We start from the raw sequence: 26,249 nt of genomic DNA on the forward strand, positions 1-26,249 counted from the left end.
TTACTGTCTACTAGATTACTGGCAATCATTAGAATCACCAGGAGAGCTTTGTGAAAAAAAATCCTGATTATCCTCATTCCTAATCACTATCTTTTTTTTTTTTGAGACGGAGTCTCACTCTGTCGCCTAGCTGGAGTGCAGTGGCGCGATCTCGGCTCACTGCAAGCTCTGCCTCCTGGGTTCACGCCATTCTCCTGCCTCAGCCTCCCAAGCAGCTGGGACTATAGGCTCCTGCCCCCATGCCCAGCTAATTTTTTGTATTTTTAGTGGAGACGGGGTTTCACTGTGTTAGTCAGGACGGTCTCCATCTCCTGAGCTTGTGATCCAACCACCTCGGCCTCTCAAAGTGCTGGAATTACAGGCATGAGTCACCGTGCTCAGCCACTAATCACTATCTCTTACCACCAAGATTTTGATTTAGTAGGTCTTGGGAGGAACTTAGGATTTGTTTCTTTTTTATACATTAATTCTGATGTACAGCCAGGTTTGAAAACAGTTATAACTGATAAAAGTAAGAAGGTAGATAGTGCTGGGTATGCATCAGAATCAACTGAAGTACTTTTTAGGACATAAATTGCTGGGCCTTATTTCTACAGGTTCGGATACAGGTAGATTTGGAGGAGGTGCTAGGAATTTGCATTTCTAACATGTTTCCAATTGATAGTGATGCTACTGGTATAGGGACCACATTCTGAACATCACTAAACAGAGAACTAAAGGAGACTAGTGTTAGGCCTCAAGAAAGAAGCCTAAATAATGTATGTTGCAAGAGGGAGTACAGTAGCCCTTTTCTGATTATTGCTGAATACATTATCTAGACTGAAATCTCGGATGTTCCCATCTGAGGACATCTAGGGCTTTGAGCAAGAGATTTCTTTTCCTAGCAGAAAGTTTATTTCTCTAAGTTTCCTGGTACATTTCCATGATGTTGTAATCACTGACTTGGGTTGAAGGTAGTTGTAACAGGGAGTTTCCACAAACTAAAGTCTTTACTCCTTTCTTTTCTTTTGTCACAGAAGCATATACACACAAATACACACATATATTTGCAGAATCTGAAGAAGCAAGTCTAGGAAAAACCTAGATGATACCTGTAGAAAGACCATTTTAGCAGAAATTGCCTGGCAGCTTTAGGAAAACTGGGTCTTCCTTCATAGGGTTTCAGTGCTTGCATCATCACATTGTCAAGCCACGCAGCCCACTGCTCCAGGGTGCTCTGCTGCTGAAGAGTCATCTTGAAATCTGTTTCTAGTCTCTGAACCATGTTGTCATCACATTGGCACACCCAGGAAGCCTGTTCCTGAGACAGTAACACAGAAAGCAAAGGAAAAGTTCAACTCAGCATCCTTTCATTGAACATCAGCACACACACCAGATGCAAGAACAGAAAATTATAATAAAAGCTTCCCACAGTTAAATGAATCCAGAAAATAAACAACTACTTGTCAATTGTTAGGGTAACACAATCTTTATCAGTTTTAAGGGATGAATATTTCTCATTGCTCACTCTGGTACATAAAAAAGTGATGTCACATGTAAGTATGATTTGGTTTTTCTACATTAACTAGTCTGTGTAAAAGACTAAAATACATGATTACTTTAAAAAACAGAAGTCTGAACCTACAGTAGGCAAGGTCTTTCATTCTATTCAGCTTTCACACTGCTTTCAGAAGTTCTCTTTTTGTTCACCATCAGATAAAACTTTAAAACCAATTCATTTGAGAAGATTTAGGGTAAGTCAGACAGATAAATAGATACAATCGGCCAAAAGTGGTCCCCTCAAGATTAAAACAGAAACAAACACTGAATGGTACTAGGTAGAAGCATATGCTGTTATGAGTTCTATGGATTGGGAACAGAAATCTCAAGGGCTATCAAGGCAAGGCTATGAATGCAAATTAATTCAGAGAACTGAAAACAACAATAACAACACCAACAGAAATTCTTTTGAGAAAATGTAGACATGCTTCCTGCCAAAAAATGTGATTATTGCAATTTTCCTTCTGGTTCTGGTTGGGAAATGTTTGGTAACAGCAATGAAAATAGGAAATTTTAAAGCTACTTTTCAGTGGTTGCCGTAAGTATCGTGATGTTTCCAGTGCTATGTTGTATTTTAAGATTTAAAAAACCTATTCACTCAAGGCAAAACATAATTCTTTGGTAATGTAATATTTGACGGGGAATGAGAAGACATAGGCTTTAGGGTCTGAATTAACGAAACTAACCTCAAGCAATTAATTTATGTGGGCCTCAGTTTCCCTAAGCATAAAATTAAACAAATGAAATTTAATGAAAAATTTTAAGCTGGGTTCGTTGTGTCCAGATAATTTTATCAAGACAGATTTCTTTGGAGAGTGTCTATGAGGCTACCAATAAAACCCTGTGAATATATACGTATTTTTCTCAAAAGGGTGTCTATAGTTTTTTTCTATATGCTCTCAAAAAACAAATTCATTCAAATTGACAACTTCAACGGAATAAATCCATTATCTCCTTCTTCTATTTCCAGGATCTCTCCTGATCCTACAGACTTTACCTATTCAAGGGACATTTCAACCTGGAGGCACTTCAAATGCAAAATGCCCCAAAGTTAACTTATTTTAAATTCTCAGGGAAATCTACTGTTTCTTCTGTATTTCAGCTGATGATACTATTCACTGTCTTTTTTCTCTTAACTAATTAATCATAAATCCATTCAGATGTTACCTTCTGAATACCACTATTAAATATTTTAAGTATACTAAAATATAATTATAGAAAAAACTGTAAATACAAACAAGCTAAAAAGGAACAAAACATTAAGAATACTTAAAATGGCAACAGTAAGAAATTACAGCATATCATGTTGATGTATGTACCTTTCAAACTTTTCTCTGCATATATAATATATTTATGCATATATTATAATACACACATACACTATATTATTTATGCATACATTTATATTTTAAATATATATTGTATTATAAAACACTCATATTTATACATACATTTTATATTATTATATGCTTATACATACTTAAATGTTTAAAATAAAAGAGGATTATATTATATTTTCTATTAGATATTCTGCTTAGTTTCACTTAGAAATATATAGTAACCATCTTTCTATGTAGGCAAATTAGACCTATATTTATTGTCCACTGAATGAATTTGTTTTATTGCATAATGTACTATTACTTACATAACCAATCCCATATAGTTAGACATTTGTTTGTTCCAACATTTTAGGATTACAAATAAAGCTGAAATTAGCAGGATAGGTTTTTTTGTTTGTTTGCACACTGATAATTGGAAGGAGAAACTTACTAGTATCCATGAAGCAATTTAATTTCATTTCTTACCACAAATTCAAACTCACTATTTACTTGGCAGTTAGTTTTTGCCAAGCAAAGATGATAATCTAAAACCTAACTTAGAGAAATAAACCACAGCACATTATTCTGACTTTTCAAACTAATTTATATTATACTTCATTTTACTACTCTCTTCAGTGAAAATATACTAACAATAGAGCACACTGTAAATATTTCCTTGTGAAACGAATGTAGATATTTCAAGTCTATAATTGAAAAAGCTAAGGACATTTACAGATGTTCTTAACTTAGAAAAAAATATATATCCAAAATGAAAAGTAGTCAGGAGCTTCAAAATCAGAATGGCTTTTAAATACAGAAACATAAGTATACGTAATAACTAAGTTATCAGGTCAGCCCACCCAAACCTATTTAGCTCATAATGTAGACTTCAAAAACCACCCATTTACACAAAAAAATTAGAGAATGATGCCATTGTAATACTATCAATTAAACAGGAAACCAACTGTACTGCAATAGAAAAATTATCTTAAATGCATAAAGAAAAGAAAATTTAATTAGAGTAGAATAAAGCAGTAAAAAGTGATATATGGATAGCCTGCAAGGAACTTTTTAGCACTTTCAAGCTCTTAGTGTATTATAATATTGACACACATGTAATTTCATTGTTTTAAATAGAAGTCTCCTTATTACAAGAGCATCATTCTTACATTGTCAGATTATTGAGGTTCATGTTACAGGAGTTGAGACAACTTCCAAGTGAACTGGAGATGGGGATAAAGGGGAAATGGGAGGAAAGGGACTCTGGGAAAATCTGGCAAAACTAGGAAAAGAAAAGGAAAGAAATAAGGGTGTTAAAGAGAAAAAGTGCTACCTTGAGAAAGAGATTACTCATTAAAATGTACAGAGCTGTGAAAAGTAAAATGTAGGGGGAAATGAAGGACTCACTACAGTGTCATGGTACTCTGAAGAAAGGAAGAAGGTTTTGGAGGGCAAATGCTGAATCATATGGGTTTCAGCAGTAATGACTATCATGGTGGACCCAGAAAAACATGATAGTCAAAAATAGAGGAAAAGAAAGGGTATTCTCAAAGTCGGCAGGTAGAGGATAAGTAGTACAGTAGACATATCACTGATCATTAATATGCAAAGATGTTCTCAAGGTTAATGCTTATAACCAGGGAAGAACTCATTTGTAGAAATACTTCATTGGAATGCAGATACACAAATACATTTATGTATTTATACATATAATAATACTAACAGAACACTGAAAAACTTTCTCAGATATTATTAGAAATAATTCTTTAAAATGTTTTCTGTTATTGAGTTTAAATTACTTTCTGAAACTAGAAGCTGCCTTCTTCAACTTTTCTTAAGACACTTTTAAACTTTTCTGAAAAAAGATTTGAAATAAACATTACAGTAAATTTTAAGGCAATATAAACTTAATATTTTTGCATATTTAGTTAATATATCCTACTGAAATATGTAAAGTAAATGGTTTTGTAAAGCTGAGAAAGTTTGTTCTTGTAAAGATTATGTACTTGTATGTGTGTATGTGTTTTTGTAGATGGATTTTTTTAAACTTCATATATATAGTTTTAAATTAGATATAAGTAGATATAAATAATATAAAATATTAGATAGATATAGATATCTCTCTCTCTATATATCTCAGATGTTTGAACCTAGTCCATGAAAATCACAATGAACAACTAATTTATTGTACTCTAAAATGGATCAAGCCCAAATGTTACTTTTTGGTATATTTTAAATGACAAAACTAGGCAAGAAGTAGAAATTAAAATTTCTAGAAAATAAAATAATTAACAGTTTATTTTTAAAACAAGTTTTTTTTAACAGCTTTACTGAAATGTAATTCACACATTATACAATTCATTCATCTAAAGAATACTGTTCAAAGGCTTCTTCTAGTATATTCACAAAGTTGTACATCACTCACCACCATCAATTTTAGACCTTTTTCATTTTTCTAAAAATAAACCCCATGACTCTTATTTGTTACCTCCCAGTCTTCTCAATCCCCCAGCCCTAAGTAACCACCAACCTATCTTCTGTCTGTATAGATTTATCTATTCTGGAATTTCATACGAATGGAATCATGGAACATGTGATCCTTTGTACCTGGCTTCTTTCACTTAGCATAATGTTTCCAAGGTTTGTCTATGTTGCAGAATGAATCAGAACTTCATTTCTTTTTATTGCCCAATAATATTCCATTGTATGGATAGATCACATTTTATTTATCTATTAAATCAGTTGACGAACATTTGGGTTGTTTCTGCTTTTATGTGGCTGATACAAATAGTGCTGCTATGTACCTCTATGTATAAGTTTTGTGTGGACATGATTTCATTTTTCCTGGGTATACAACAAGGAGTGGAATTGCTGAGTCATACGATAACTCTACGTTTATCTTTTTGACAAACTGCCACACTGTTTTCCCAAGTGGCTACAGCATTTTATATTCTGACCAGCAGTGTATGAGGTTCCAATTTTTTACATCCTCACCAATAGGATATGTTATTACATGTCTTTTTGCCTAGACCCATTTTAGAGTAAATGAAATGGTACCTTGCTGTGGTTTTGACTTGCATTTCCCTTGTGGATAACGAGATTGAGCATCTTTTAATGTGATTCTTGGCCATTTGTATGTTTTCTTTGGGGAAATGTCTACTCAGATGTTTGTCCATATTTTTTTTTTTTTTTGGGGACGGAGTCTCGCTCTGTCGCCCAGGCTGGAGTGCAGTGGCGGGATCTCAGCTCACTGCAAGCTCCGCCTCCCGGGTTTACGCCATTCTCTCGCCTCAGCCTCCCGAGTAGCTGGGACTACAGGCGCCCGCCATCTCGCCCGGCTAATTTTTTGTATTTTTTTTAGTAGAGACGGGGTTTCACCATGTTAGCCAGGATGGTCTTGATCTCCTGACCTCGTGATCCGCCCGTCTCGGCCTCCCAAAGTGCTGGGATTACAGGCTTGAGCCACCGCGCCCGGCCGTTTGTCCATATTTAATCAGGCTGTCTTTTATTACTGGGTTGTAATGGTTCTTTACATATTCTATAAATAAGTCCTTTATCACATACATGATTTGCAAAAATCTTCTCACATTCTGTGGGTTGTCATTTCGTGTTCTCAATGGTCTCTTTTGAAACCCCAAAGTTTTAAATGTTGATTACGTACAGTTTATGTATTTTTCCTTTTGTTGCTTATGCTTTTGGTAGACAATGATATTGTTTTTATAGGGTAACATTTAGATTCATTACTTTAGAACCAGAAATAAAGTATTAATTGATATTGAAATTCTATAATACTGTTTCTAACTCAGCTTTTAAAGTGTACTTTAAAGTACAAGTGGGTAACGTGATCACAAGGTTAAACAATATTTTTCATTTGAACTATCACAATAGCCGAACTTATTGCCTATAATTCTTTTTAAGTGAATAAATATTTACTAGGCAGCTATAGTAAACTCTGAAATAGAATTGTTCTTAGTTCTTTCAAGGAGGGGCACTAAAATAGAAATATCTCTACATGTCATGGTACAAATTATTAAATATATAAACAATAATCTAAGATAGGTGTTATAAGGTGGGGAAAATGAAGCCTACAGTAGTTAAGTAACTTGCCCAAGATCCCACAGCTAGTACATGAAAGAGTTTAACTTCTTGCCTGTCTTACTTCAATGACTGTGACCTTTATTACTCTACTAACTATTCAGCAAACACTGGTGATATGTTGTCTTTTAGGATTGTAAATGTGAGCTTACTTTAACCACAAACATGGGAGCGGTATAGCTGTATCTGGGTCAAACTTCTCTCTTTCAGGAAACTGTGAATATAGATGCTGCTGGTATACAGATGAGACTTTGAAAAGAAATTTGATGATCCTAATTAAGAAGAACAAACTGGGTATCTTGCCTTAAGAGACATACTTTGCAAGGAAATAGAGTACCTGGACATTGGCAAAGTCGACACGGTTGAGGTCATTAAGCATCTGGTTGATTTGGGAAGTGTTCTGAAGCACTGCACGAGCTGCCTGGGCCAGGTGATTGAGCGACGTGTATCTTCGCAGAGTCTGGGCAAAGGCACTTACAGCGGCAACCTATAAAGCAATACAATTAAGTTGGGATTCTGTTTTCTCCAGTAAAACAAACCACTGCAATCTTCAAATCTTTTTTCCCTTGCCAAATTTTAAATGCTTGCCTCTGACACTTCTTTAAAATTCATTTGGTGAGAAAGTTTACTTGTAAATTATAGCATTTAAATCTCTAAACCAAGTATTATTTTCCTTTTGAGTAGGTTGAGGTCAAGACTAAAACAAACTCCCACATTCTTTGACATCTGAGTGTAGCATTAATTAAATCAGTCTTGCAAGTAACTTCTTATCCATGGTAAGCAGGAAAAATGTTGGTTTTCATTTCTTTTTTTACTGCTCTTTGGACAGTCAAGTACAAAGTAGGCAAATTTTAAAAGTAGGGATGTGCAGTTTGGCTTTTCAAATAAAAAGAGATCTGGGCATTCCTACTCTAAACTGACTTTAAAAATGCATGTCAGAGCATTACCATTCAGATTCATTCTTACTACCTTCATTTTATAGAAACGAGTAATTTTGAGGTGAAATTACCAGAGGCAAATGACCAGAATAACCCTTTTTCAGAATTACAGTTTCTTTAAAAGGGCTATGCAGGAAGTTTCTATTTGTCTCTCAAAATCTACTTTCCTTTTTTCTTCATCTTGAAGATTGATCTGAATGGACCACATTAACCTTCCCCCTTGTTCTCTGGCTTCCACTTGGGTTTGACCAATGACAGGCACTGTCAGAAGACGGAAGGATGGGAAGAAAGAGTGGTTACCATGGTACCTATTCACTATAACCTCTGCTTGCTGCCTGTTAAGAGTGGAGCCTGCTTTCCTTTTCTAATGTTACCACAGTCCTGAGGGAAAGAGTGGATTTCCTAATGCCATAGCTTTTACCTCTCACCCCTTCATTCCTAGGGATGGTTAGGATTCTCACTATTGCTAGCCCTGGGATGCTTTACTATTCCTCCTTGGTTTTATCAACTTTGTTCATACCTTTGGAAATAAGCTCTTCTTAAACTCTCTTAGATTATCCCCACCTTTGGGTGCACGATTTGTTTCCTGTTCACACCCTGAATAAAGCAGTTTTTTTGAAAGATAGCAAAGATAATGCAAAAAGTCTACATAAAGTCTACATTATCTCATGGAAATTTGTTATGTGCACAATACAGATCTAATTTTAATCTTTTAAAAATATTTTTTAAAAATGGACATATTTACAGGAATGTATAATATTGCACTCAATCACTTATATGGGTATATAAGGTGCGAGTAGTTGAATGATCAATTGGGAGTGGTAGAGGGTGTTCACAGGGAACAGGATGCTCTATCCTGACAGTGAGATGTTTGAGGACTATTTGGAACTTGGGGGAAAGCTCACACATCCCCAAAAAAGAATCTTATTCCATTTTTGTGGTTTAAATTAATCCAGTATATACTATGTGCCGGGCTCTGGATTAAGTGCCTTACATACATTACCCTATTCAAATCTCATAACTATCTTATTAGACACATATGATTTAAAGAAGATAAGTAGCTTGCTCAAGGTTGCAAAGAAACTCCATTAGTGATGGGAATTGACCTGGGCATTTTGATTCCAAAAGCCACAGAAGTTGGAATGCTGTTTTCTCTGTCAGGGTAAATTATCTCTGTTAATTGAATGCGGAGAGGAAAAGAGACTGCATATCAGTGAAACCAGAAGAACAGACGGCACCCTCTACTGTGGTGAATCATTCAAGCAAACTCTGGAGGTCAATGAGATGGCCAATGTTGCAAATGGATTGGTATCACATTCACTTCGACAGCACTGGGAAGGGAAGTGCTTTTAGCTGTTTGAGGCATTGTTATAAATGTGACTGAAAGTTGAAAGGATTCCTCGCTCATAATCAAACACCACCTTCTTTTTTGCACACCTCAGTGTGGTACTTTACAACAGCACTGCCAAAGAGAACTATCTGCAATGATGGACATGCTCTACATATATGCTGCCTAACATGGTAGCCAGCAGCCAGAGGAGGCTACTGAGCATTTGAAATGTAACAAGTGTGACTAAGGAGCTAAATTTTTCATTTCACTTAATTTAAAATTCTAATTTAAATAGCCACATGAGGCTGGCCCTACTTGATAGCCACATGTGGCTGGCCCTACTGTGACAGCACAGTTCTAGAGGAACAATCTAATATGGGCATATCAATGAAATGTTGCCTTCTATATATGTTTTAGAGAGAGAAAGTTTTATTGCAAACGTTAAGCCCAAGTGAACGAACTAGAGGCTACTTATGTTCCCACAGAGGTTTATCAGCTAAAATAACTTCAACTGACCAACTCTGCCCCCAGATTCAAAGGCAAAGTATATTGCTGGAGTCTGATAGTAAATACAGTCATTGACAAGAAGCCACAAATGTGATTTCTGGTACCAAAATTTACATAAAATTTAGGATTAGTCCAATCTTGCTATGGGGATATGTTCACAGATTAACTGGAAGTAACATGGCTAGTAGGAGACAAAGTAGAGACTAAAATTTATATCTCTAGCTAAATAATCCACATTCCTGAGATATATTAATTACGAGTTAATTGTTCACTTGATTCACAAAAGCATCCTCCAGTGTTTAGAAAAACACCAAAACATCCTGAAAAAGCAAAACAATATTAATTTCTATGAACTTTTCAGGATAAATACAGTAAGAAATTTTAGAAAGAGAAAATTCCTTCAAATGAAAACTATTTGAATATTCTAAGCTATTATTTTAATATCTGAAATTACATAGTTTATATCTTTCTTATATATATAATTTAGAATATATACATCTAATATATTGTTTAGAAAGGGCTTGTAAATGCACCACACTTGAAATGCTTCCCTATTCTCTTTGAAAGGAACATTACCAAACATCTCTTGTGCAAGTTCTTTATTACATGGTTATAAAATACAAATATAAAAATCAGTTTTAAAAGATGATGTATGTTATTACCTTAACATTTTACATAATACCATTTGATAGGATAGATGTAAAGTTCACAGTTCAGAATAATTTCCTAAACACAAAAGAAAAAGCAAGGACATAAAGTATACCTTGGTTTGTATCATTCTCTGTGGAATATTGTTCATGGCATTGGAAAGCCAACCTTCAAGGCTTTTTGCAAAATTTCGAATGGCTTGGGTCAAGGCACCTAAACATTAAAGAATAAAAGCAGAATAAAAAAGGTATGAAAGAATATTAATTTTTGTGCTAGAATATAAGAAAATGCTCGTACACAATATCTGATATAGCACAGAACTCATATTGTCCTCATTGATAAAACTTTATTTAACATTATTCCTAATTTTTAAAGCATCCAAGAATTATATTTTGGGCTTTTTCTTTTAAAGTTATTTTGTTCCCGGATACTTGTGACACTTTTTTGGGAAAAAAAGGATTCAAACATTTTTGCTTACAGCAACATATACCAGTTGTGAATATACTTATAGAATATTCTTGCTTGGAAAAAACACTCCTTTCATTAACAGTTTTGTGCTAAAGATTAGGTATTTTCTTTAAAATTCTTCATCTTGTTCTTTCAAGCTCTTAATCTATTTCCATTTCTTTTATTAAAAAGAAAAATAATGCAAAGCTTTCTCTGTTTCTCTATGCATCTATTTACTTAGAATCTATGAATTGGAGTAATTCTCTCTCATCCTTGTTGAAAAGGTAAAAATTAAAATTGAATTGAAATTTTTGGGCAATTATTTTCCATTTCATTTGGCAGGTAGAGATAAAAGATCAGTATAATAAAATTGCTGTTAGGGAAACCTACATTCTTAAGATAGTCCTAAAATAGCTCATTCTGTATTCTTGACATATCTGTTAAAACCTGAAATAGGGATAGGTCCCATGACAGAAGATTTGATGGTGGTCATAAAATAATTAGAAGCATCTTCAGTTATCAGTGATGACTATGACTATTTTACAAGAAAAAATCTGCTTACTGAGATTGCTATATAGTAGGAGACAGAATACTTTTCTTGTTCAACAAGTAATTCAGTTAATAGTATTTTACTTCCTCTGTGCTCAAGGCTCCATAGTAGTATAGAGGACAATTATAGACATTTAATAGATAAGTGCCTGAAGCACCCACAACATAAAATTCATCTTTGTAGGTTCTCTATAATGGGGTAGGTATCAAAATATGCTACTATAAGAAACAGAGTTATATTTTGGGCCAAGGTCCCCAAGAATATTAATGTTACTGATGGGCTTAAATTCGTTGGTTTTTCTTTCTGTGTTCAAATGAGTCTGACATGATTCTCGATGCTTCTGTTAAAACCAGGTTTTATAAATAATTTCACTTACTCAAGTTATTTGCAAACAATATAAATTTTACTATTTCAATAATAAAGACAACTAAATGCATTTTTAAGAGATTTGTTTAACTGTTCAAAACGGGAGAGACGAGATTGGAATGGGCTAAATTTTGGTTAGGAAAAACACTCAAGCAGCGCAGATCCATAACCACAAGGATCATCTACTGGAAACACTGAATTGGAAATTTCTTGAGAACCAATCTTTTGAAACCTTCAAAGCTTCCCACATTAGCCAAAAAAGGAAAAAAGAAAGAAAAATATTTTTCTGTTGTATTATGTGCTAGAACCATGGAGGGCAGGCATGAATGGAAATGAAAAAGAGTGAAAAAAAATTAATAATCCCTTTTGAAACAGTAAAATTTTGTTCAAGGTTCATTTTGGCAATCTGCATTTTTCATTCTTCCTACAATTAGTGTACAATAATTATTTAATCTGAAAAATAACCCCCAAATCTATAAATGTTACTTTAAAAATATTTATTATGGGCCTTGTTTTATCTAGATAAATTTAATGCAAGGGTGATTAGATAAGAAAATATATATTTTGCACTTTAAATAATTGTGAATTTTTACTTTTTCTACTAAATGATATCTGGGCCACCTTTGGTTATACTTGTAATTGTACATTTAAGTGTTACCCATTGAGTGCTCATACAATTAACGTTTTTTCATTTTCAAATAAATGTATTTTAGAATATAGTAGCTTCAAGCTGACATTAAATTAGTGTGATGTGCAGACTTTTTTTTAGCTAAAAAAAGAAATCCCATCTGGACAGAAAATGGTAGAGTGAAGTGCTAGTAGCCAGGAAAATACAATTTTTAAAAATAAAATTAAGTTTGCTCTCTCTATAGGGATTCATGTATGTACAAAATTGCGCAGATTGACTCTGACAACTTTCAAAGGCTCATGAATGGATGGTTTGGAATTTAAATTCTATTCCAAAGCTGACTTGTCTAAACCTGCTCAAGATTAATATTAAAATGCATACAACCAGAAAACAGCTATCTAAGTTGTATTTTAAGCTTTATTTTGTTACCCCTCATTGTAGCATGGGAACTAAATTTCCAAATTTCCTTGGTAGGATGGTATATCAATGCATCTTATAATTTCAGAGAGAGTATAAAACTATTTGGGCATCTGCTTAATTTAGAGACAAGCTATTTGACAGAATAAACTGGTTTTAAAAACCAAAATTTGCAAGACAAAGGTCAGTGTATTGTGTACTTAAAATTATGAGCTTGAATTAAACTCAAATTGATACAAGATTTAAAATAGAGAACTGTTAAACTCACAAGTTAAAGTCTTATGGTGCTGTTATAGAAGCAAAAGATGTTAGAACTGTTTAATGAATACTGATGTTGCTGATTTGCCTCAAAAAAGAAAGTACTTGCTGACATCCCTTCTTTTATCTCATGAGAAAAACTTTATGTTGGTAGTAAGATGTCATAGGCTAATGAGCTACCCTATGGAACTTCTTTTAAACATCTCTAGAGATTATCACTCAGAACACAGGGAGCAAGAGAAAAACAAGGAAAATCCGATTCTGGAACATAAATCAGTAGAGAGTTTAGCTAGTGAAACTTTCCATAACACCATTTTTAATGAACCTTTAGTCAGGAAACTTGGTGATAGAGTAGACTATATTAGCAATTTACAAAATTGTGAGATAATGTCAGCTAGGTTTTTAAAATTTCTTCCTATATAAATTTATGTGTGTTCATTAATATTATCTGGAAATATGTTTAAGCATATATTTTAAGGTGGTCGGGAACATATTAAAGATCTTATACCTTCTACTGCTGTCTATTGTTATTTAGAAAAAAAGAAAGCATAAGCATACAAATGTTAATATCTTCCCCTTTTGTTCTACTAAATTCCTATTTTTGTATTTTCTAGAATAATTTAACACAAATCATCTGTGAATAGTATAAGTACACAGTAGCCAATTTCACAAGCTCTATGCTTGCTTTTACTTTATTAATGTCAATGTAGAGTAGAAACTGTCTCATTTCTTAAAAAGTTAAGGTCACTAGTGTGTCCTCATATAGATGTAGGCATAAAATAGTTTCAGCTGCTTCTAACAGTATCTGTGGTAGCATTTATATCATTGATATTTGCAGAAAATAGCTTTGTTTGCTACAAAGTAGTTTAAAAAGCACCATCACTTAAAAAGATAATCTAACCTATCTATGCAATTCCCATTTTCTTGGTAGTGGGATTACAATGCTTGTGTAGTTACAAAGATTTTTCTCTTAAAATGCCAGTTAACCATTACTGTTAATGGAAACTGCATTTGTAGTTCTTAACATGATGTAGGTGACAAAGTAAATGCTTTTATAATGGAATTCAACTTCAGTGGAAATCAAGATAGATTCACTTCAAATCAAAAGCAACCATGAAGGAGGTTGGCCTAGCAATTACAGGTTTCCATAATTTTGGGCTTTATGAAGGGGACTGTGTTCTTGGGTAGAATAATTTTGACATGGTTGACTGGCCTGCTAGTGTTATTACAATTAGTTTACTTGGGTTGTTACATCTACAGGTTGGCTTTTTTATCAAAAAAAAAGAAAAAAAAAAAAAAAAGGAAGAAAGAAAGAAAAAAAAGAAAAACAAAAACAAAAGACAGACTGAAAAATAGATCATCTTTTCCCTTTTACTACTGTTTTGCTCTAGGCTGCTTTCACGCAATACTCTGTGTTGCATGTTTTCTATCTGGCATATCTAAATGAAATTATAATCATTATAGATTGCAATGTCACTTCTCAAAACTTCCTGGGTGGAATGTATGAGAACAAAAGCATCCGTACTCGTCTGCATTTAACTTACTAGGAATAGGTCTAAGGACGTCGGGGATGAGAATCTCCACCAAAGCCTGGTACATCCCATGGTCACAGTTACACATCCATTTCAGGATAGACTCATGTTTGCACAGAGTTATCAGCTTTGCTTTCGGAAGTCGACTTTCTATTTCACTCAGATTGCTGGTGTGAATAAATGTAGCAAATGAATAGATGGCAAATGAGGATAAAAAAGAAAATGGACTTTAAAAATAGTTTAAGTTTACCAAATATTACTGAGGTTAGAACTATACCACCATTGCACTGGTGCCATACAGCTGGCTATATATATAGAGAGAGATAGACAGATATATAAAACACTTCCCCAGAGCTGTCTATGCACATCCGTATTTTCTGACGGTATGAAAGGCAGATATGATAGTAATTCCATGAGGATGAAATAACTACCACACTCCCCCAAATCAATACAAATGGGAGCTATATACACACACTGAAACCTCAAGAGAGCAGTTCGTGGTTTATTTCTAGGATGGCCAAAACATCAATCTATTCACTTAATGTCATCAGGTAAGGTTCACAACTGGTATACATATCTCTAATTTATTAGCTGTGACATCTACTCAGCCATGAAAATGAATTGGAAAAGATGTTGATTCTGACCTCGATTCAGTAATGGTAGTGCCATCAGTTGGAGTAGAGGGAGAATAGCGCCAGAATGTTTGCCACAATTTTTCTATCAGGCTAAATTGAAGATTCACAACAACGTCCAATATTGCCTAAAAAACAAAATGGTACCAGTATTACCTTACAATATTACTTATGGGACTGTGTGAGGGCAACCTAACATGACAAGATTTTATATAGTCAAGTTCTCCCTTGGGGTCATAAGTTAACATGGTGAAACCACACTAAATTTTACCAAAGGAAGTGGAAGAAAAACAAAAAACAAAAAACTAGCTAGCAAGAAGATAAAGGGGGGAAAAAACTCTTGGAAAATTAAGCAGGATAACATTCTTTTCATAATGTACTCATGCTACCCTCATTTCTACCTCTTTTTCCTTCCAGTTTTCATTCTTACTTTCCTTCCTCTCCAGTTACTTTCTTTCTTTCATTCATTCATTCCTTTACCTACTGCTTTCTTCTGCCTCTACAGTTACTGTCACCCTACCTATTCTCAGACCTGGAAGGGTATAGAACATAGATTCAATTTACAGCAGTCCTCTTTGGGCTAGGTAACCACTGGCCATCAAAGTGGGTGGAAGTGAAGGGTGTGGAGTTGCTTTTGTGTGGCAGATGGAGTTAGGGCTGAACTAGCTTTGTCTAAGGAAGCTGACCACGGGTTCCAGTGTGTTCCCAGGTAAACAGAGGCTGGGGCAGAAACCATGGAGCCAGCAGGCCTTCAGTGGATACTGCCTCTCTGGGTACAGCATTCAACATTAAAGAGAATCCAATCCTATCTCTGTACATCTCCTTTACAGAACAACCTTAAGACTATCTACTTTTCAAACCTCGGGGGCCTCACCTCCTCTTTCTCCTTAATTTAATCTCCTGGAACTATTTCCCAGATGCATCAAAGACATTTTTTTTTTATGGTGCTTAAATCTATCACTTTTCCTATTAACTGTCAATGATGATACTTAATTTTACCCTGCCATTGCAATTAGTTTGTAAATAAGTCTTCAGGTAAAAGCAGGCATAAAACTAAAGAATAACTTGTTTGTGCCAGGAACACATGATTGTGTGATTATTTTGGGAATTAAAAGACAAAGGTAGTCAGTATAGTGTGATTGATGTCATCACCTTTGAGGCAAAGGTAAAACAGCCCCACAAAGATCTATAAAATTCATGGAAGATAAAAGAAATCGGGGGACAATCTAGAGAGTCTATCAGAGTAATGTATGGAAAAAACAGCAAACCATAACTTCATATTTGTTGAGTTTGGGCCACCTGATAAGAGCTGGCCCTATGCATGATACAGAGAATAACTGATATGAAATACGTTCTAAAAGTATAAAATGTTGCAAGTAGTTAAATATTGAAAATGAAGATAGGGAGACAAATTAATTAACATAGTCCTCAGTAACAATAAAAATGCAAAATGCAAGTCCTGAAAATAAAGGGCATGTAGATGTCCCTCATCCCAGCAAAGATCAAAATATTCTGAAGCAGCAAATTTCTTAACTGCTTTCTCAATTGTAGCTTAGGCACATTCCAAGAGACATCTCTAAAAGTGTGAGGCAACTATTAATACCTTATACATAATACCTTACATAGGTCTATAGAGATTGCTGTAAGAACACTTTTAACCTACATTAAAATTAAAAAGTGTTTCAGCAACTTGTATAAAAAGTTAACTTGTTCCTTATATAAGAAACTAGTGATACAAAAATATCTTTGATAAACAAATTGTGAGAATTCCCAATAATAGGCAAAGTAGGTATATTAATCTTTCTTTAAAAATATGTACTGTAGGAAATGTGAAATATAATCAGTGTATCTTAAATTCAGTATCTCTTCAAATTAAATAATCTCAAATAACTCTTTCAAAAAAGACATTTATAACAGCTTCATATGAGGCAGTTTTACACATGAATAAAACATTTTATCATTTGTCCACCTACTTTCAAATATGTTCAGACTAAAATATATAGGCAAATATAAATTAAAATAATCCATATTCTACTGGCTTAGGGCAAATTACTATGGGACTAAATATGAGATTCAGGCAGCTGTATTTCAAAAGTTTTTTCGTATTTATTCAAAATGAATATTTATTAACAGGAAAAAATAATTAGAATTTTTCTTTTTTATATATGCAGCTCAGCCCTGTGAGAGAGATGGCATAAACACTGGTAATTCTGAAATAAATGGGGATCATTCTGTGGAGTGCCATTTTCCACACAGATGATAATACATGCCCCTATTTCTTCGTATAAAGTATATTTATTTTTGAAGATGGTATGTTAACAAAAATCTTATAATCCAAAGGCTCTTTCAACCTTATTCAGGCGAGTTTGTCACTTAGAATAATCTTATTGTATGTTTTGTAGCAATGTAAATGATTATGCTCCAACTTACATTTTGAATAAATAGGAGAAATTTTTAAAAATCCATTATAGGTTGGGTGTGGTGGCTCATGCCTGTAATCCCAGCAATTTTGGGAGGCTGAGGCGGGTGGATCACTTGAGGTCAGGAGTTCAAAATCAGCCTGGCCAACACAGTGAAACCCCATCTTTACTAAAAATACACAAAGTCAGTGGGACGTGGTGGTGGTGCATGCCTGTAATCCCAGCTACTGGGGAGGCTGAGGCAGGAGAATCGCTTGAACCCAGGAGGTGGTGGTTACAGCAAGCTGAGATTACACTACTGCACTCCAGCCTGGGTGACAGAGAGGGACTCTATGTCTCAAAAAAAAAAAAAAAAAAAAAAAAAAAATCCATATAGGCTGATTTGCTTAAAGCAAGGTTCACTTGAACATGCAGGAATGAGAAATTGTTTAGAGAATCTTTATACAAATCTTTATTGAATAAGATGACAGATGTAGAAAGAAATAATTCTTTTCTATATACATAAGGAAAATCCAGAACTTCTCTAATATGGGTAAAAGCATAGTAGTCAAAGGAAAATGAATATTAAGTGCTTTCATCATTCCAAGAAATGTTGGGAACTGGTAGGGCACGTTGAAGAATACTTCTGGCACATGCTATGTTAATAAGGAGAGAATCTGCCCTCAGTTGTTAATAATCTAGTACCCTTGACAAGCACTCAGATTTGCTCTAGCAATTCTTATTTCTGGAGTGGGGGAAAATATCTGTTAATGCTATAAGCTAAGACCTCTTACTGCATACTGCATTATCAGCAGTCAGGAGGACTGCCCAGGAAATCCAAAGGATTATCTTTTACTCCTAAGCAGATCACAAATATCCCTAGAATAAAGCTACTTAAATTCTAAATAGACTCTTCTTTCAAAAGGAGAAGCACTCGAGAAAACTCTTATTATAATCCATTATCCCCTTTTTGCCAGGTGAGCTGTGGCACATTAATATGCTGGCATGGAGAGAGTTCACCTCCTAGATAATGAAGCAAATTCTGATGTGGGATACTCAAAATGAGAGTAGGAGTAGGGCTAGAAAACACCAAAAGGAACCCTAATTAACCACAAAAATAAAACAAACAAAACTGGAGCCTCATTGATCCCTGCAAAGAACATGTAAGGTGCTCTATTAAACATTTCCAGAAATTATTTTAATAGAAATATACGCATGATATAAAATTCAAAAGATAAAACTGGTCTGTTGAAAAGTTGAGTCTCTCCCCTCTAACTCCCAGTCACCCAGTTTCCTTCACAAAGGCAACCACTGTTAACATTTTCTTGTTTTTCCTCCTTCTGGAAGGAAAAGGAAGATACATATATATATACACATACATATACACCCATGTTATTTTTCACTGAAGTGAAAATATGTATACATAATTTTTTGCATTTGCTTTTTCCTTTAATGTAAAATCTCAAGGTGATCCATTTTGGTATGTTTATAGAGTTTCCTATTCTTTTTGATGGCTGTATAGTATTCTACTCTAAAGACTGTATTAATACCATATTTTATTTATGCAGCTTCCTATTAGATAAGGAAATAATAACCAATCTTTAATTGTAGCCAATCTTTTGCATTTAAAAATAATGCAACAAATGCCCTTGTACGCTTCTCTTGTCACCCATATGTAAGTATTTTTATAGGACAAATATGTAGACATGGAATTGCTACATCAAAGGATTCATATTAGGATAGGCTTAAGAAATAGAGAATAAAATTTATTCTCAATTTTCTGCATTTCTCATCTCTCCACTCTGAGACCAGAAAGAAGAAAAATGAATTTGTTAGTGCTAAAAGATATGCTCAAAAGAATTAGTGCTAAGTTCGTCTGTCCTTTAGGAATAAGCTTGATTATTTTATTTTAGCAAGTTGTCTGGCAAAACCTAGCATGTGTTTATACTACATTTGAAAAGACTTACCTCACAGTGCTCTCTATAAAGACTCTGCAGTGACTTGATATCCTCAAAGGTAGTACCATCTGGCAGAGAAGAGATTTCAACTTCTCCAAACTCTGGAAGTGCTCGAGATGCATCTGTTACCATGACAACAGAACAGAAAAAAGCTATTGTGGATGGTGCCAATTACAGATTAATGAGGGAAAATTTAAGAAGACCAAAAAGAAAAACAAATTTTAAAGGTCAGGGGTCCAGAGAGCAAGGACTTTTTATATTAATATTTTACAAGTAAAACTAAACACCATCATCAGCACAAAATATAAAAAACTAAAGGGAACACGTAAGAATTTTCTAGCAACAAAATCTGCACTACAATTGTACTGCAAATAGTATACTGCATATCACAGTTTCTCTCAACACAAGGCCCCTATTAAAAGAAAAGTATCTTGAGTTTGCTAGTACCTATTTTAGATATTTTTATTATGTTACTTAGTTACATAAAAAAAACTAGCTTTAAAATCATTATGTTCTTAACTGTTATAGAGTCATAAACCTAAAGAGCTACAAAGTGGATACAAAGAAAACTACAAAAATAACATACAACTTAACAACATTAATTTGATGTGATGGATGATGCTCTTGTCCTATAACTAAGTTATGTCTTGCAACAAGGATCAGTATTGACTACTGCAGCACAGGATCTTTTGGTTCTGACAGGTCTATACCAACATGTGCTTTGTAGTGGTTGCTTCTCCCATTACTCTTCTATGCACAAATGACTGTGAAACTTTCCTCCACACAGAATGCAGGGACATGATCTAGGCTTCCTCTTGTGAGGGAGGCATAATTTACATAGTAAGTCTCTCTCTGTTCTTTTCTTATTAGCTCTGGACAATTAATGTAAGACATTTTGGTGCCTGTCCTATCATAAATCCAGGTACAAATATGGAAACTAAAATTGCAGAACAGTATATAGTTCTAGTTTTCTAAGTAATCCAGAATATTCTTAGTTTTTAAGATGATAATTGAAGTGAAATCACAAAATAAAATACTTGTTGAATGACCAAGGGTCCCCAAGAATATAACCTGAGGACTTCAGTCTGAGAAATGCTGCCATGATGTTTTCAACTTCAGTAATGATTCCAATCTGAGAGTCTATTTTAGTTATCTTTGTCAGAAAGTGCACATAGACACATATACACACACACAGACACATACACACAGTCACTCTCTGATAGCTTCTACTTATCTTGACCTGTTATATGGAAAATATGCATGTTCATCTCTAGAAGAGTTGTCAATTAAATTAAAGTGCCACTTTTGCCACTTTTTTGCCCCTTTGGCTATGGCAAAAATATGAAAAATATGCAAGTTTTTCTTCCTAACTCTTTCAATAACAAGAAACATGTATTCCATCTTTAAATTACAAAAAATTACAAAAAGAAAGTACTGTGATTAATTTAAATGAATAAATTACCTTTAAAAAGTTTATAAAAATTTTTTTTTCTAATCTGAGCCTGTGCATATGTAACTTTATACATAAGAAATGAGAATTCTTTTTGGCACTTGAAGTTACTACTGAAAGTAAACAACATAATTTTGATCACAAAAGCCAATTCATACAAATTCTGGAAAACAGTTTCATAGCAATGAGTCCTTAATTCATATGCATAAAAGTCCTATACTGCTTGAGATTTTTAAAAATAAGCTCTAATAAACACGAAAGGCAGACATGAACTAGGACTGTTATACATATGATGTGCATAATTTTGGCACCAAAAAAATCTTTCTATGTCATTGACATCTATAATAGACATTGCACTTGGAGAAAACACTACTATTGTTCTCTTTTCAAAATCCTAGTAGCAACTAATATGCATTACACCTTAACATACCTAAAAACTGTTGATGATGTTGGCTTTGGGCAATTACAGTTTGCTCAACAGATGTGCCTGTCTGTTGACCACTTCCTGTGAAACCATCTGCAACCCCATCCACTTTCTGCATAGGCTTGTACCTAAAAATATTAGATGGAAAAAAACAAATAAACCAAATTATTCCTTGCTTTTTTGTACTACCCGAAACTCCCAAAGCATTCAGTTTCATACTATCTTCTTTAATGTCTCGTGATAGTTGTAGGATTTTTTTTCCTTGATAGTCTCATAAAATTAGAATACAATATTTTTTTTTCAATTGTGAAAAGAAAAAAGGGGGAAAGGGGTGCATGGAGGGTACCCATTTTTGGAAATCCAGAAATTTACCTAAGAATGAAAGAATTATAAGGTATTTCTTTGGACAGCAGGAGCAAAGATGTCCATGATTAAGTTTTAATACACAGCTTGAAAGTAACTTTTAATGGCCAATGGATATATTGGAACTTTAATCTGAACAATGATCTAGGAGCTCAGGCCTGAGAAATGTTGATGAATGGCTTTCAATTAGATAATATCTCTAAAACATGATCAGCCTACAAATCCTATCATATTGTTTTTCATATTTCCTAGAACCCTTCGTGCATCTCAACACATTTATCTCCATGACACTTATCAACATCCTCAAATACAAAGGCCATAAGCATCATTTTGTAGTAAAATATATGCAAGAATCCATCTACAAACAGAGTTTATCAAATTAAAATGAAGAATCAAAGTCAGCTAAAGTTATGTATCTTTAGATCCTAGTCATACGAACATACGAACTTATGTACTTTCCATACAGCTAAGAGAGAAAAAATGTGCTTCAGTGCCATGGAGAAGAAGGAAGATGTCTTGGAAAAGAAGTATCATACAACCAAAAAAAAAAAAAAAAAACCTGGCCAAGTCTCCTAGGATAAGCAAAACAAAATTTAAGTAAACAGCAACTATAATTTCTTCTTTTTCTCTGATTCCACTTATTTTTCTTCATTTCAGAAACTTGGAAATAACAGAAAAGTATAAGAAAAAATTAAAATCTAAAATAAACTTACTATCTAGAGATAACATTCACATTATGCTGTCTGGCCTCCCATTCTTTTTTTTCCCTATTTCTAATTATATTTACAAACAAAATAAACTAATATTCTCACCATCCAGACACTTGACCCCTGCATTGATAATATAATTCAACTGCATCATTAATATGAAGTTACTATGAATAACAATGCCCCTAATATATGAACAGGACATACTCAAAGACGCCTGCATGCTGACACCAGATATGAAGTGACTGAACCCGGTAGAACATCATACAAACTAATGCTCAGCTTACCTTAGGAAATGAATCAATCTTGGATGTTATCAATTACAACTCAGATAAATGAAACTTTCAAAAAATTGCCAAATCTCTCATAATGACATTTACATTTATTTCTTATGTGACAATATCTTACAAACAACTATGAAAAACAAAAAATAAAGTCAGAGGGGGAAGAGACTGGAAATCAGTACAGCACTCTTCATCCTTATGAATATAATTTTAGTGATGACTCCTCATTACCAAAAAATTGATTGCTGTTTTCTAATGAGAGAAAAGAACTCAGGCCTAATCTTTTATTTAATAGAAAAACCTTCTGGGAGGTGCTTTACAACTGGGGCCATATCCAAAGATAACAGAAGAGTTAGTGTTGTGATGTGCTATATGTCTGGTTTATAAAAAATGTAACGTTTTTCTGATTTTTTTTCCTCCTTAAAGAATCATCTTTGAGAAGCAAAGAAACTTTATGAAGCAAGCACTTTGTATACATGTATGGTAGAGCAGTTGCTAACCATTCTGTTGTAGCAGACTTGAATGATTTTAAATCTTATTTTGTTCAGGAAAGTTTCTTGTCCTTATTGATTCATTCCAAGTTTCAATTGATTTTAGCTTCCCCTTTTCAGCTATGGAATTGTATCTCATTAATAAAATAGCCTAAAATTGTTTAACCATGTTTCTTCATTTAAGTTAATGGAATTTGGGATTCATTGAGCTTAAATAAAAGTGGTTAAAGGAATTTGAATTATTAATATTTACCCTGGAGAAGGAAAACATGAAAATAATTCCAATAGACTTCAATTACATTAAGTTTTAATACAGGATTGTAAATTAATTACAAGACTTTGCCCAGTTATGCTTTGCCCCACATTTCTTTGTCCTACACAGCATTTAACATACTACAGATGCTTAATAGGCACAAATATCAAGGGCAAATGGAATTTAACTATAAAAGAAAATGACTTATATTCCACTTAGACTAAGTTTTCAAAAGACAGATGTTACATCACAATCTAACTGCACACAATGCTTAGGAAGACTATAGCCTACAAGCAAGACTGTCTGCTTCCTTAGGAAGATGGAGACAGCTGTTAGTATTGCAAATGGAAGTTCCTAATGAAAGGAGAGATTATATTTTTAATAAGGAATCAAAATCATGATGCATCATAATTAACATATGATTATACTTAATGATACTGAGTGGGAAACACTAATTAGAGATAAACTATATTATGTGGGAGATGAAAAATGCATCAAGATCAACTTTCAGGGGAAAAAGGAGGTAAGTTGGTAAATTCTGGAGAAACTACGCAGGTCAGTACTTAGGAAAAGATTTTATAATACACAGTAGAAATAAAGAAAAACAAAGAAAATATATTAGAACTTGGAAATGAGTGTTTTCATTCTAACCACAAGAGTAAGGGTAGCAAGGTGAACAGTGGATTGAAAGATGGACAAAGATTGAGCAAAGACACACTATGTGCATCCATTCTTGGCTGCTTGGCTACAGGACTTCTGCAAGCCAGAAGCATATGTTATGCCTCCTGGGAAAAGGTCGAGGGACAAAGTTTAGGATGGGTTTGTGCCATAAAGAATGACATCAAGAAGGTAATATGGAATACAGCTCATGTACAAGAGGGCTAATGTGGGCCTGTAAGTATGAGAGAGCTTCCAGGTAGTGCTAACTTTTGCTTTTCCTGCTTTAAGTAATGAATCATGTCGTGGTATTTCTGGCAATGGATTAGAACTTAGAAAAAATCCCCAGAAATCAGAAATAATGGACTGAGAAAGCCTAGATCCTCATTTTCATGGTACCTTAACTAAGGAAAATATCCTATCCCTACCCTCACCTCAGAATTTTGTGTCTTCCCAAAGAAGGAGGGAGTTTAACAGGAAGTCAAGAACAATTACATTAAAAATAGGCTGAACAAATACCAGTAGCAAGTGATTCTTCTCAGAAACAGCGGTTGTAGATTATATATCACTGGTTTTGAAATCTAAGTGCATATCAGTATCTAGGTAGTTTTTCAAAAAATTCAGGTACCTAGGCTCACCCTAGACCCACCCCCAAAATATTTGAGAGTGGAGCTTAGGAACTGGTTATTCTAACAAGTCTCTAAGGTATTTCTTAAGTAGGTTGTACAGCCCTAGTCCATAGGAGCCTGTTGGTCCCAAACAGATTCCTTCAGCCCAATGTTGTAGAAATACATAAAAAAAATTTAAAAAAAAAACACATCATTTTAAATAAAATAAGTCATCAAGTCATCAATTTTTAATTTTTCTCAATAAACTATATTTGGAATGTACAATAAATATATATGAATGAATAAATGTTTAAGGTAACATGCTTGATTTTATCATATCATCAACTGATTTTGTATATATACCAAATCAATTTAACAAATATTTATTGAGCACATACTGTATTATGGGTAGGCCACTATAGGCACATGGTTTTTAAAATGCTGGGTATAACAATAATTTTTCCAAGATGTCTTTTACATTCTATTGGCTCACATAGTAATTCTACATTATGTTAACCTTGGTTGAATTTCAACTGACATTTTAGCATTGAAACATGACTTGTAGATTTTCTGACTCTCTATACTCTTCATAAAATAATCACCATAAACTTTATCAAATTTACCATATGTGGAGAATAATAAATTAAAAAAACAGGTGAGCTTTCTGTTGGGAAAAAAAAAAAAACCCAAACAAAAAACGCTTTCTGTTGAATCCTTTAAAACTACTGATTTTTTAATATTTAAGAGTATTTTCCTCCCTTTACTTCCATTTACTTTACAAATTAATTATTTTTAGATTCGGTTTTCCCAGAGTAAACTCTTAGTACTCTTGCATTGTGTGTGCTCTGAGAAAGACCTGTGCTTTATCAAATAATGAAACAGCTCCTGGTTTCAAAATTAGTAAGAGGCAAATGATAATTTTAACAGCTTGCAACTCTATGGGCAATCAGTGCTAAAGTTGTTAATGATTAAGAAATAAAAGAAACTCTAATGCTTTAATAGCTGACTGAATGCATAAAACCTGTCACTAACACAGAAAAATTAGAAAATAATTAGGAATCTTCCTCCATGGGGTTAGTCATAGCTGCCATTTAGGACTTGGAGAGTTGTAACTCTATTGTAAAAGTAATATTCTGTCAATCCCCACACACATGGATACTAAAACAGTCCAATGGAAGGCAAGAATGGTACATATTTACCATTACATTCAATTAACAACACCAGGTGGAAGGATTTTCAACAGATTAAATGAAACATTTGGAAAATCCTTTCAAAATGGCTGAAAAATGCACATGCAAAACACAAAATATAAACTGTACAGGGAAAAGGAGTCATCATTATGTTTTGTAATTCCAGAAATTACACAATCATTTTATTTGCATGAATAAATTGAAATACTGAGCTCAGAACAAGGGCAGGAGGCTAGAATTTTCTACTGGAATACTATAA

At 33.9% G+C, this 26,249-nt stretch overlaps 1 protein-coding gene across 10 annotated transcripts in view; it reads right to left on the minus strand.

Annotated features, from left to right (window-relative positions):
• Positions 1-26,249, minus strand: part of RFX3 (regulatory factor X3) — a 322,424-nt gene that overhangs the window by 44,180 nt on the left and 251,995 nt on the right. For all 10 annotated transcript variants that reach the window (XM_033237213.1, XM_033237214.1, XM_033237219.1 and 7 more), the window contains 7 exons: positions 21,444-21,565; positions 19,573-19,685; positions 15,219-15,334; positions 14,587-14,741; positions 10,492-10,589; positions 7,291-7,440; positions 1,092-1,300 (listed from right to left, as the gene is read on the minus strand). In XM_033237213.1, the coding sequence (XP_033093104.1) occupies positions 1,092-1,300; positions 7,291-7,440; positions 10,492-10,589; positions 14,587-14,741; positions 15,219-15,334; positions 19,573-19,685; positions 21,444-21,565 (963 nt within the window). The remainder of the gene's footprint in view (positions 1-1,091; positions 1,301-7,290; positions 7,441-10,491; positions 10,590-14,586; positions 14,742-15,218; positions 15,335-19,572; positions 19,686-21,443; positions 21,566-26,249) is intronic.

This window comes from Trachypithecus francoisi, unplaced genomic scaffold (genome assembly GCF_009764315.1).
Source record: "Trachypithecus francoisi isolate TF-2019V2 unplaced genomic scaffold, Tfra_2.0 Lachesis_group16, whole genome shotgun sequence".
NCBI lineage: Eukaryota > Metazoa > Chordata > Mammalia > Primates > Cercopithecidae > Trachypithecus > Trachypithecus francoisi.